This window comes from Macaca mulatta, chromosome 13, assembly GCF_049350105.2.
Source record: "Macaca mulatta isolate MMU2019108-1 chromosome 13, T2T-MMU8v2.0, whole genome shotgun sequence".
Lineage (NCBI taxonomy): Eukaryota > Metazoa > Chordata > Mammalia > Primates > Cercopithecidae > Macaca > Macaca mulatta.
This window is the reverse complement of record NC_133418.1, coordinates 93,543,404-93,556,419: the sequence shown is the minus strand read 5'-3', so window position 1 is coordinate 93,556,419 and position 13,016 is coordinate 93,543,404. Positions and strand designations below refer to the sequence as shown.

Here is a 13,016-nt window from a genome sequence, read left to right as displayed (position 1 = left end):
TTAAATTACTGATTTTATAATAAAGTTGTTTTTGTTTTACAAAGTGATCATAACAATGGCTAATGTTTATTGAATGTTTCACCGTATCCCAGGGACCATCTAAGAAATTTACTTTTATTAACACCTTTAATCCTCAAAACCATCTTATGAAACAGGTATGTGATTATCCACATTTGCAGGTGGGTATAATTAACCTTCTTAAGAGGCACACAAGAGGATAAATAAGTTGTTCAAGGTTGCACAATTATGAACTGGCAGAGTGTGGATACAAATTCAGGCAGCAGGCCCCAGAGTTCATGCTTGGGCCAACCACACTCCAGTGTGCAGGGGGCAGTAAACTGTGGCCTGGGGGCTGATACAGGCCCACTGCCTGTTTTTGTAAATAAAGCTTTATTGGAAGACAACACACTCATTCATTCATGTTTTGCCTGTGGCTGCTTTTGTGCTACAATGACAGAGTTGTGAAGTTGCAATAGAAACCATCTGGCCCACAAAATCGAAAATGTTTTCCGGAAAAGTTTGCTGAGCCTTTACCTAGCACCTCTCAAAAAGCTGGAGTAGATAGATGGTTTGTCTGTTTGTTTGTTTTAGCCTGCTCAAAAAGACTTCTGGCTTTGCACATTATCCCTCATGTTAAAAAAAAATCTGTAAAGAAGAGGTACAGCTAAGAGTCTAATCCCAAAGAGAGAAATTTAGGCAAACAAGGGAGAAATAGTGACTAGTGACATTAACATCTATACGATTCCCATTTTCTTCACTGGATATTTACGCACAAGCGTAAGGAGCTTTATACACCTACATACAATTCAAGTTAGTCATTAGCTGATGGTCAGCCACTAGCCAACTGATGTGGCCTGCAAAGTCCCCTGATATTAGCCATACGCTGACTGTACTCACTTGGAAGAGATGGACATTGGCTGGCGGGTCTTTCTGAAAGAGTAAAGTTGCACTGGCGAAAGTGGGGTCCAGTTTACCACACTTCTGTGGAGACAAGATAACAGAGGTGACCAGGATTATATTTCAATCGTGGATCCCTTCCTTGGTTGTCCCCAAATAACCAAAGTGACAACTGATCCCCTTGTCTCTTCATTTCATGCCCCTTTGAGTGCTGGCTGGATCTCTCAGCATCCAAACATGGGCTCTGAGAGCCCAGCATTTAAGAGCAGCCTCAGCTTCACTGCTAGCCCCCTAGTGTACCCTATAGACTGAATGGTCTGTACTTCCTCCAACACCCCAAACTCTTTCCCTCCTTCTTGTATTTATGCCTGCTGCTGTCTCTGTTGGGAATATCCTTCTCCTCCAGCCTTCCTGGAACAGTCTTCCTTGCCCTCCTCAATTCCATGGGAAGCATTTAATGATATGGAAAATGTTCACGATATAATCCCAATGGAAGCAAAGGGGAATTTAAAGTTCTATATGCAGTGTGGTCCCAAGTCTATTTAGAAAATAATATATCCACATCAAAAGGTAGGAAGATGATAGGTGTTGATAGATGGATGGAAGGACAGCTAGAAACAGAGAGACAGAGATGGAGCAGACAAACAGTATAAGATAGATGGACAGATAAATGCAGGAAAAAAGATCAGAGGAAATAACCAAAATTCTTAGCAGTGGTTTTCTCTGGGATTTGAGAGTAAGGTAATTTTAGGTTTTCTTTATCCAATCCTGTATTTTTAAAGTTTTTTTTTTTTTTTTTTTTTAAAGAGGGATTTATCTCTGCTGTCCCTGCATCAGTGACATCCTCTCCACTTTGGGCCCCCTCCACACTCCATCTCCGCAGTTGTCTCCCAAGTGTGGCCTTTATTGTCCACGTTCTCCCCCACACTGAGCTGTCCCCTAGCACCTCGTGCAACCTGGCATAGGATAGATGCAAAAGAAATTCTTGGTGAACAAATCTCAGGAGCTGGGCCCCATCTTAGCCTGCACCCTCTCTTGAGGGCACATCCTATGCATTCCATGGTCTCCTGGCTATTGCAACCCCACCTGACATTCCCATTCCACCCTACGTACTTATCACACTCTGCATTCCCTTTCTTTTTTTCTCTTTCTTTTTTTTTTCTTTTTTCTTTTCTTTTCTTTTCTTTTCTTTTTTTTTTAGACAGAGTTTCTCTCTCATAGTCCAGGCTGGAGTGCAATGGCACAATCTTGGCTCATTGCAACTTCTGCCTCCCAAGTTCAAGCAATTCTCCTGCCTCAGCTTCCTGAGTAGCTGAGATTACAGGGCAAGAACCTGTGTCCCCAAAGCCCAGCCCAGCACTCTGCCTCTAAGCCAGCTGGTCACTCCCATTTCCATGATTCTTGTGCTGTGACCCTGGTCCCTGCTATTCTGCCCTCAGATGTCTGGAGGACAGGAGTAAGTTTACTACCCAGACCAACTTCTTTTTTCCCCAAACATGCTACAGAGAGCCAGTGCCTGGCCAGGCCCCACTCACGTCCTCTGGGTTCTCTTGGCCCAGCTTCCGAAGGACTGTCAGGTAGAACTTGAAGAAGAAGCTGAGGGTGAGGGTGCGCCGGAAGTCCACCATGCCACCAGGGGCGTCGGGAGGCAGATGCAGCTCCTCCGCCAGGGCCGCACACACGTCCTGCAGCAGCTCCTCCGTCCAGAGCCTGCCAGAGTGCAGCGCATGGGACAGCGCTACTGCCCAGCCCTCCATATCCCTTTGTGTAGAGCTGTGTGCCCAGAGCCTCAGAGCTGTACAACGCTTGGTTCAAACTTCGGCTTGCATACTTAGAGTTGGGTGACTTTAGGCAACTTAAATTAACCTCATTGAGCCTCTGTTTCCTCATCTTTAAAAACAGATGCAATTTTAAAAGACCTTCAAAGTAATAACAGTTAAAATCTATCAAATCCTCACAATGTGCCAGGCAACATCTTAATTGTTTTATGTGAATTCTCACTTTTAATTTAAATTTTAAAATGTAGTAGGGAAAATTCGTATACCCATTTACCAATGAGAAAACTGAGGCACAGGGAGGCTAAGTAACTTGACTTATGTTACCTATTTGGTAAATGACAAAGCCAGGAATTTTGGAACCAAGGAACCAAACTCCAAGTTAAGCTTTATCGATCTTATGTGGGTGCTGTAAGGATTTCCTAGGATAATGCTAGTAAAGTGCTTGGTACAATTTCTGTTATATAATAACCATAGTAATAGTAATAGTAGTAGCAGTAGTACTAATCACAGCCATAATAATAGCAATAGTAGTAATTACAGAGCAGTAGTAGTAGCATCAGCATCAATACTACTAGTAATAATACTATCAACAGCAATAATAGTTGCAGTAATTGTAGCAATATAGATAGTAGTAGTAGAAGTAGTAAAAGTCATAGAAGAAGTTGTAATAGAATCAACAGCAACAGTAGTAATAATAGTAGTAACAGAAGCAAAGCCAGAAAGTAGCAGTCATAGTACCAGCAGCATCAATAACAGCAGTAATACTACTGTTAGTAGTAATAGTAGTAGCAGCAATACTAGTAGCCCTAGTCATAGTCATAGTAGCAGTAACAGTAGTAGTAGTAGTAATTTCAGTAGCAATAATAGTAGCAGCAGTAATGGTATTAGTAAAAAACTAGTATAACACTAATAATAGTAGTAGTAGTACTAACAGAACAAGTAGTAGAAGAGGCAGCAGTAGTAGTAATAGTAATAACAGCAATAATACTAATCATAATAGTGACAGTAGGAATTGCAGCAGTGATTGTAGCTGTAGTGATAGTAGTAGCAACAGTAGTCATAGTGATAGCAATAATGAGTAACAGCAGTAATTCTAGTAGTAGAAGCAGCTGGAGTAGCAGCAATGATAATATTAATTATAGTTGCAGTAACAGTAACAATAGTATTAATAATAGTAGTAGCAGCAATGGTAATAGCATAGCAATGGCAATACTAGCAGTAATACTACTAGTAGTATTAGTAATAGTAGTAGTAGTAGTAGCAACTGTGGTTATAGTAGAAGTAGAAGTGGTAGCAATAGTAGTAGCAGTAGCAGTAGTTATGGTAGTAGTAGCAGCAATAGTAATACTACTGGTGGTCATAGTAGCAGCAGCAGTAATAATGATACTATTAGTAGCAGCAACAGTAGCAGCAGTTTTATTCTGCTGTTAGCTCTTACTTGGAAAGCTGCCTCTGAGTGGTCTTGAGGGCCGAGATGGTTCTGTCGGCCATTCCGCCATAGCAAAGGGCCAGCTCCTCTACCTCTGTGGTTCCTGGCTTGAATAAAACTCTCATGCCACTGGTTACCTTGGCAATGTCATCTTCTCTCCGGGAGGCCTGCTTGAATGCTGAGAAATACTCCCCCTAAAAGAGAATAGGAAGGTGCCTGTTTTCCACCTTGCTTTGCAGGGGCTGCAAATGGAAGACCCAAACCACAGGGCTATGAGGTGGGGTGAGGGGATAACACCATCACACATCAGTGTGTGAACTGGCCCCAGGAATCAAAGATCAAGCGTAACTGATTACCACCTGTTTAGGAGAGGTTCCAAACAGCATTCCCAGAAGCTGGAAAAAAACCAGGATTTCTCCCTGCTAGTCAGAAAAGCTGAGGGTCAGGGACAAAGTAGAACTCGGTGGTCTCCATTGAACAACAGCTGCAGGGGAGGAAGTGTGCTTTCACAAAGGCTCCTCAGAGACCCCTCATCCGCCTTACCTTCCCCACCCTGGTGCCCACTATCAGTGCCCCCCCAGCCTCTCTGGGGACTGAGACTGTTTGGCCCTTGGCATCCTCTGCTTGTGGCCTTCACAGTGCCCTCTCCAATCTGCCCCTCCCACCAGTCTGTTGGCATCATTCAGAAATCCTGGTGAAAGAACCCCGGGCACAGTGGCTCACGTCTGTAATCCCAGAGGCCTAGGCAGGAGGAGTGCTTGAAGCCAAGTGTTCAACCAGCCTAGGCAACATAGTGAGGCCCTATTTCTACAAAAAAAGAAAAAAATTGCCAGGTGTGGTGGCGCACTCCTGCAGTCTCAGCTACTTGGGAGGGTGAAGTGGGAGTATCACTTGAGCCTGGGAGGTTGAGGCCGCAGTGAGCCATGATCATGTCACTGCACTCCAGCCTGGCCCAGCAGGCAGGGTGAGATTCTGTCTCAAAAAAAAAAAAGAAAAAGAAAAAAGAAAAGAAAAAGAAAGAAAGACAGAAAGACAGAAAGAAGTCTTGCTAAAAGAAAATATCACTATCACACTATGCAACCATCACTGCCCTTGCACTTTAAACACATTTTCCTTCCTAGGTTTGAGCTAGGATCTGTCTTCAAGGATAGGAGGAGAGCATGAGTTATTTTCCAGGTAAGAGCCACCTGACTTCAAGCTCTTTCTGTGTCAGGTTCCTTTTGAGGTCTGTACTCACTCTGGCACCGCAAATTCTGTTGAACAATAAAATTAGCATGTTTAGGGAGAGGAGATCTATTGGAAAAAGCACAATGAGGCCCACAGTTGAGGCCCCCAAATAGCCACAGGCTTTTCTCTGAAGAAGCCATGGAGCCCCCTCCTGATGACATCAGCCTGGATGTCAAGCACGGCTCTGGGGCACTGAGCCCAGAGTTTGACCTTTGTTCTGGAACAGAGGTCCCAGGTGCTCACTCCCAGGACTGTGCCTGTCCATGGGGACATTCTTTCTGGGGTACAGTGAACTGTCAGTGTCAGGTTGACAATATCCTTTCTTGAGAGTTTCCTAATTCTGGGTATTAAAATCTCCTTTCTTTTACGGAAGGATGTATTTTGTTAATGACCGTACCTGGCAAATAAAAACTGAATAGAGCTACACCTGTTTCCTCCCCCTTTCATCGCTCACAATTAAAAAAAAAATTACTGAACTGTGAAATTCAAAACGCTGGGAATCACTGCTCAAAATGGTCTATACAGACAAGCTAGAAAACCATTAAGAAACCACCTCAGGGATATAATTGCTCTAATTTAATTAGCATTCTCATTAAGGAGGTCAAAATACCAAGGGCAAAACATGCCTTAGAACACTCACTAAAGCGCCGGCTGTGGGAAACTTCACTCTCCCTGACAGCGGCTCCCCGAGCCTCTCCCAGATGCCTTTTCTGACAGGCCCTTTTGGAATGTGTTCTGAGCTGGTAGCTGCTAGGAGAGGAAAGACCCACACCAGGTCAAGACATCACAGGCCCCAGGGAACAAAGAGTAAGGCAGCCAGTGGTGCCCAGACCTGCCCCGACAGGCCAGAAGAGCCACTCATGAAGCAGGAATCCATCCGCACCAATCCACAGTGAGGTCAGCGAAGCAACACCTCATCAAGTCTAAGGTCAGCATATGGTCTGAGCCACAGGCAGCTGCTTCATGCAGCACATGAACCCCACATTCTTCACCACGGAAAAGCAAATTTCCTCTGACGTGGGCAGGAAGCCTTGACAGCTAGATGTGTTCTTGGAATTCTGTTGTTAGCTGCTGGTCATCTCCACTGGCTTCTAGGCATCACCAGAAACCTTACGAATTATTTATTTTCAGTCCTCGCAATAACCCGTATAGTAAGTGACATGGTGCCCATTTTACGGATGAGGGAATTGGGGCTCAGAAAGGTGAAATGACTCACTCAGGACTAAGTTTCTAGCTATCTGGTTCCACAGTCCATGCCGTGTGGACTCCTATCCTGCAACTTCTCATTGTCCAGAAAGGAATATGGTTGGTTCAATAGAGGCAAAGTTCAGAGAGAAAAATCATCACCGTAAAGATTGAGAGAGGCTCATGTTGGTCCCTGAGGCAGATTCTGATCTCTTTGTCTAGAGCCTGGCAGTAGGACTCATTTGAGCAGAGCCTGGAACCACCGCCAACATCTCACCTCCCTGCTGTAGGGGATCTCTATGGAGAGCAGTATCTCCTCCGGGCTCAGCAGGGTCTTTCTGTAGCCAGGGAAGAATGTGTGGTCCATTGGAACAGTTCTCCTGGTGCCTGTACAGAAGCAAGATGAAGAGGAGCCAACGTGAGGGACAGGCTGGGAACCCCATGGGGAGCAAAGGGCAACCATCAGTGGGATTCTTCATGCTGGTCTCCAATGCCCACAGTCAGAGGGAATGACTGGCACAACTGGGGCCAAATCCTCCATTTGAAATCCTTAAGCATCCTTAAGCAATAGTGTGCTAGTGAATCTTTAACGACCAGTTCCGTGTGGGGGAAAAAGCCCTGGTTTATAGCATTTGCCAATCTGTGTGGTGTAAATACTTCCAATAGCCAATTTCAGGCCACCAAAGTTGCATCACTGAATGTGAAACTGGGAAGAAGGCGTGAAAGAGCACAGCAACCCGGACTGCCCTCCTCTGTAGGGGTTGCTTACAAGGCTGACCCTTGGGAACTTGTACTTCAGAAGGGTTCCCAGTGCTCCATGATAGAGCAGCTCACTGTGCCTAAATTATCTGTACAAACAATAGTTTATGCTGAACCCCTGCTTTCCTTCTGGGAGTCTAGACTTTGGGCACATGCTAGTAGAGGCTGCCTATATGACAAGCTCCCGAGAAAACCCCAGGCGCTGAGCCTCTAACAAGCTTCCCTGGTAGGCAAGGCATCAATTGTGTTGTCACAACTTATTGCTGGAGGAATTAAGCATGCACTGTGTGACTCCGCTGGGAGAAGTCTCTGGAAAATTGGGCCTAGTTCCTCCAGACTTTGCTCCCATGTATCTTTTCCCTTTGCTGATTTTGCATCCTCCTGCTATAATAAGTCATAGCCCGGAATATGACGGCATGCTGAATCCTCTCAGCGAATATCAGAGCTGGGGTGGTTTCGGGGACCCTCTGACAAGGCAGAGATTCACAGGAGCACATAATTGTACGGCATGTCCACCGTACAGACAGACAGAGGCAAATAACTCCAAGAGCACTGATAACAGCAAAATGAAGTAATTAGGAAGCGATGAATTTTGAGTATTTATTCCTTTTGTTTTGAATATAATTTATTTCATTGTAATTTTACACAACTTTATTTTTATTTTTATTTTTGGAGACAGGGTCTCACTCTGTCACCCAGGCTGGAGTGCCGTGGCGAGATCTTGGCTCACTGCAACCTCCACTTCCCAGGTTCAAGTGATTTTCCTGAGAGCCTCTCAAGTAGCTGGGACTAAAGGCGCACACCACCACACCTGGCTAATTTTAGTGTTTTTAGTAGACATGGGGTTTCACCATGTTGGCCAGGCTGGTCTTGAACTCCTGACCTCAAGTAATCCTCTCACCTCGGCCTCTCAAAGTGCTGGGATTGCAGGCATAAGCCATCGCACCTGGCCTGATTTTTATTAATAACTGTTTCACAGATGGCTCACAGAATTCCTGAAGATCCAACAGCAGGCTGTGGTGAGCCAGTGCATCCCAGCCCCAGTACCCCAGTAGGTAAGGCATCCAGATAGCAGTACCTGCTGTGATTTCTCTACAAAGAAAAGGTCCAGCTTTCCTGTCCCCCAAACCGGGTACATTTTCCTTGCTTCCCTGGATCCAGACCTTAGGGAAAGCTGGGTCACTGAACTTTGAACTCTGTTTCTCCAGAAAATGACCTATCTGGTGAGACTTTTCTCCCCCAAGTCCTTCTTCCTGGACCTCTGCTTCAGGCAGCTCACCTCTGGACACAAGTGTCAGCTTGGCCCCACTGGCCATGAACACAGGGTTGAGGTCGGAGATGGGGCTGGCAGTGATGATGTTCCCTCCAATGGACTAAAACAAGCAGAGAGCATGCAGTGAGAGCCCACCCCAGGAAACCCCTGCTCACGCAGCAGGCTTCCGAACCCAGGGCAACCAGGTGACCCCTGCTGCAGGCAGACCCCTGAGGACCTGTGTCCACTGTAGTCACAATAACAGCACAGTGAGAACTTAGGCATTCTGAAAAATGCGCAAAATTTGAAATCAGAACACTTGAGATTGGATCCCAACTCTAAAATTTTAGCAGGGAAGCCCCTTTAAGTGTGTTTGTTTGTTTGATTGATGATTTCACCCAACCTTTTCCCGAAAGGATTGAGGTGATTTATCACAGAGGCCATATAGAGTTAATAAAGTAGAAGATAAAGATCAAGGAAAGAGAGGAGGAAGACTTAAGGTTGAACAATTTGCCCTATTTGGATCTGAACTTCCTGGTAACTTGGCAAAAAAAATGTAAGAAGAATCAGATACAGGGTTCTCATTATTCGAAAACAGGAAGAAAATCAGTTGCACAATGACAACAAAATTCTTCCTGGAAGTAGATTTTAGCAGAACTAGGGAACTCGGTAGCGTTTCTGCGTTTATATCTCCTAATCTATCCTCAGAAGTGACAGGTACTTGGGGTGGGGGCTGGGAGGAACAGGTGTAGGCTGTTTTGTTTTAATTTAAAAAAATTTTAAAAACGGCAGGGATAGCTTTTCTTCCAACACCATAAGCTGTTGTGAAGAGCTTCCATTGGCATAGGGTGTTTGAATGCCACCATTTGCAAACTGGGAATGTGGGGACTCGTCTGAAGACTGACTGAATAATCAACAGGTGGATTCCTCCCTCTGTCGGAGGGCTCTGTCTCTGGTTCTCCCCATAGCTCGGAAAGGAAATTCCCCTCCCAATTCTGGCTTCTCCCTAGCATATCTCTTATTCACCTACTGTTTGGCTCAGCCAAGCTCAGGAAAGGGGAGGGAGGCAGGAAGCCTCATCTCTGCAACCACAGCATGAAGCCCATGAGTCGTGGAGTGCGTTTCCCAGGGTGCCCCACAGACCACCTTCATCAGAAGCACCTGAAGAGCTGGGCTATCTCCCAGACTCACGTATCAGAATCTCTGAGGGTGGGGCCCAGGAATCTGCACTTTAACAAGCACTGCTCCTCCCAGGCAACTCTAAGCACTAAAGTTTGAGGTCCACTGCACTGACGCAAGTGAGAGTCAGGCCGCCCTGCTTTCAGATGAAAGCTCCATCCTACGGGCCTCGCTTGCTCCTGACAGCGACTCACCGCCACAGACTTGACCTGCTTCCCAGCAAACCAGCGCAGCTGCTCCAGGACCCCTCTGAACACCTCCGTCTTTTGGGCAGGAAGCTTAGCAATGGCATCAACCAGGGTCTTTTCCACAATGCTCAGGGGGCAAGCAGCTCCGAAGGAGATACCTGGGAACACACATTCGGAATCCCAGCAATTCTTCCCACAGTTCAGAAGAGGCTTTCATGCACAGCTCCTCTGAAGCTTTCCAGCAACCCGAGCAAGGCTGAATCAGGACTCACAGCTTTACATGGATGAGGAAATTAGGGCCCAGAGCGGTTGAGTGACTTAACCAATGCTACACAGCTAATAAAAGAGCCAGTACTCAAGCTTAGGCCTCTTGATCCTACAACCGATGCTCTTTCCTCTAAACCAGTAGTTCTCAACTCATTAAAATCAGAATCTCTGAAGGTGAAGTCCTAGCATGCTTTTCAAAAGCACTCAAGCACAACCCCCACCTCCCCACCCCCGGATGACTGATTCTAATGTGTAGCCAGAATTGAGAAAATGATGGAAGATCCCGCAGCCTCTTGCCCATTGGCACCCTACCATGGATGTTTGGTGGAGAAAAGGCAGTGAATGGGGTCTCTCCCGCTTTTCCCCGTGCAAGACGAGCCCCAGGAGAAGCAGGGGGCAGCCAGAGCCAATGGGGAGGCCACCCTGACACCTGTCACCCATTGTGTAACCTATCCCCAGCCTCATAGCCCCTCCATGAGCTTGGAGTGAACCTCCCCTTACCCTCGGGTCCATGTTCTACTGAATTCAGCTCAGGGATCCAAGCTGGGCAGATGATCATAGGAAACAGCATATTCTTGAACTTCATCTCAATGCCTAGAGAGAAACGAGAAGCTGAAGTTGTAGGCCCATTGTTGTATCACCAGGGCAGGACTTAGCAGCTTTTCCTACCATTACACACAGGATATATGACATATTCACAATCATAATATGCTCCCTGGTGACTGTAGGTGTCTGGGAATAGGAAACTCAGTAAACCAGGGGTGGGATTAGATGTAGTCTTTGGACTGTCCGCCCAAAACTAGGTCTTTCTTTCCCTCTCAAAAAACCTATCTGAATTCAAATGAAATGAGTTTCAATTCACTCGTGTATGTGTGTGTGTGTGTGTGTGTGTGTGTGTGTGTGTGTGGACAACATTAGGAAACACAGGAAATTAAGGTATGTCAGGAACCCTTCCAAGCACTTTCCCTATTTTAACTTATTTAATCCTTACAACAACCCTACGAGGTACCATGATTTTTCTGTTTATAGACGAAGAAGCTGAGGCACAGAAAGGTTAAGTTTCTTGCCCAAATCACACAGCTAAGAATAACCAAATTTTAGTACTGGAATGGTTATTCATGTTGGGGTATAATCGTAATAAAAACATGAAAGTTTAACATTAAAACAAAAAGGAAAATGAGAAGGAAAACTTCAAATCTGTCCTCCAGGTCCCAGCAACTTTTCTGAGGTCACACATCCAGCAAGGGGCTGAGCCAGGCCTGTGGGATTCCACAGCCAGGGGCCTTTGCAGGAACTGGAGTGTACAGGGCTTTCTGGTGGGCTCTAGGTAGTCAGTGGGGCAGAGGGGTAGGGTGCAGAGGCAAGTAAGGTCAGGGGGAGGTGAGGATGGGCAAGAAGACCTAGAAACACCCCCAAGCCCCCTGGCAGCCCCAGGGCAGCATCCCCGGCCCTTACCAATCTCCGTGTTCCCCACCACCAGCTTGGCATCAGGGTACTGAGCCTTGAGGTCCAGCAGCTCCTTGAGGGTTGAGGCCTGTATCCACGTCACACGCTCCCCTTCAAATCGCAGCTGCTTCCGAGGAGTGTCTTTCAACCTCTGGGAAATGCAGTTTTCTTACTACACTGTCTCCCTCTTCCTACCATCATTCCTCTTATAAATTGCTTTAAGTCCACAATGGGATGTTTTACTGACATTCAGAATGAAAATATCTATCAGGAAGAAGCAAGGGGAAGTAATATGTTCAAAGGCAGGAACTCCACTGGGACTATTAAATATATGCTTAGTCTTTACAAGACCTCTATGAAGGAGGCAGTATGAGCCTCATTTTCACCAGTGAAAGAAGATCCTGAGGGTCAAGGAGGTTATGGGACCTGCTGAAGGTCACCTGCCATGAGGGGTCCCCAACAGACCTGGCTGAAAGCCCAGATTCCTTGCAGTTCCCCTTACTGTCTCCAGGGGGCACCATGGACAAGGCATGAAGAAGGAAGGAAGGAAGGAAGGAAGGAAGGAAGGAAGGAAGGAAGGAAGGAAGGAAGGAAGGAAGGAAGGAAGGAAGGAAGGGAGGGAGGAAGGGTTTGTTATAGGGAAGGAAGGAAGGAAGGGTTTGTTATAGGGAAGGAAGGAAAGAAGGAAGGAAGGAAGGAAGGAAGGAAGGAAGGAAGGAAGGAAGGAAGGAGGAAGGAAGGAAGGGTTTATTATAAGGGGATGCCTAGGAAGGCTGGCTTTAGTGCTTGCAGGATGACACTGGGCTGAGAATGAAGCCCTCAAATAAAACTGCCGGTATTTTCAAAGTTTCACAGTCCAGAGAAAGATCTGCTGGTGGCCTACTGCAAAGCCATTCTCTCTGGCCTGCTGAAGCTACAAGGCAGTTTTCATGAGCTCAACACCCTGAGAAGCACACACTTCAAAAACTCCGAGTGGCTTGATTCTTCTGTTGCCATAAATATTAGAGTGACGGTGATAAAGTGGGTGTGAGGGGGTTTCCTTAAGACAGAACTGTGAGCTGCAGATCATGTCCTTTGAAGAGAGCTCTCTTTTTTGTTGTTTTGTTTTGTTTCTTCTTAAATAAATGGATTGCTTATAGAGGGAATAGGTTTATTGGGGTGCTTATGTATTAGATATAGGCAGGAGATCAACAAATGGTTATAGTGCACCTGCTATGCTACACAGTGTGCCCAGAGAGCCAGTCCCTATCCTCATGGGGCTTGTCATTTAGCAAAGAACACAGACATCGAATTAGTAACTGTAAGTGTGACACACATGAACAGAAGTGCAGGGACTGTGGGCACACATAGCAGAGACTCAACCTAGGGGGTGTCAGAAAGTGGAAGGGAAATTTAAGCTGAAACCTAAA

General features: G+C 46.0%; 1 protein-coding gene across 1 annotated transcript in view; it reads right to left on the bottom strand.

Moving 5' to 3' along the window:
- XDH (xanthine dehydrogenase) overlaps window positions 1-13,016 on the bottom strand; it is a 76,629-nt gene that overhangs the window by 36,589 nt on the left and 27,024 nt on the right. Inside the window, exons 9-16 of the mRNA XM_015112049.3 lie at window positions 11,617-11,758; window positions 10,663-10,755; window positions 9,901-10,052; window positions 8,555-8,648; window positions 6,794-6,903; window positions 4,114-4,298; window positions 2,433-2,607; window positions 898-981 (exon numbers count right to left, since the gene is read on the bottom strand). Of these exons, the coding sequence (XP_014967535.3) occupies window positions 898-981; window positions 2,433-2,607; window positions 4,114-4,298; window positions 6,794-6,903; window positions 8,555-8,648; window positions 9,901-10,052; window positions 10,663-10,755; window positions 11,617-11,758 (1,035 nt within the window). The remainder of the gene's footprint in view (window positions 1-897; window positions 982-2,432; window positions 2,608-4,113; window positions 4,299-6,793; window positions 6,904-8,554; window positions 8,649-9,900; window positions 10,053-10,662; window positions 10,756-11,616; window positions 11,759-13,016) is intronic.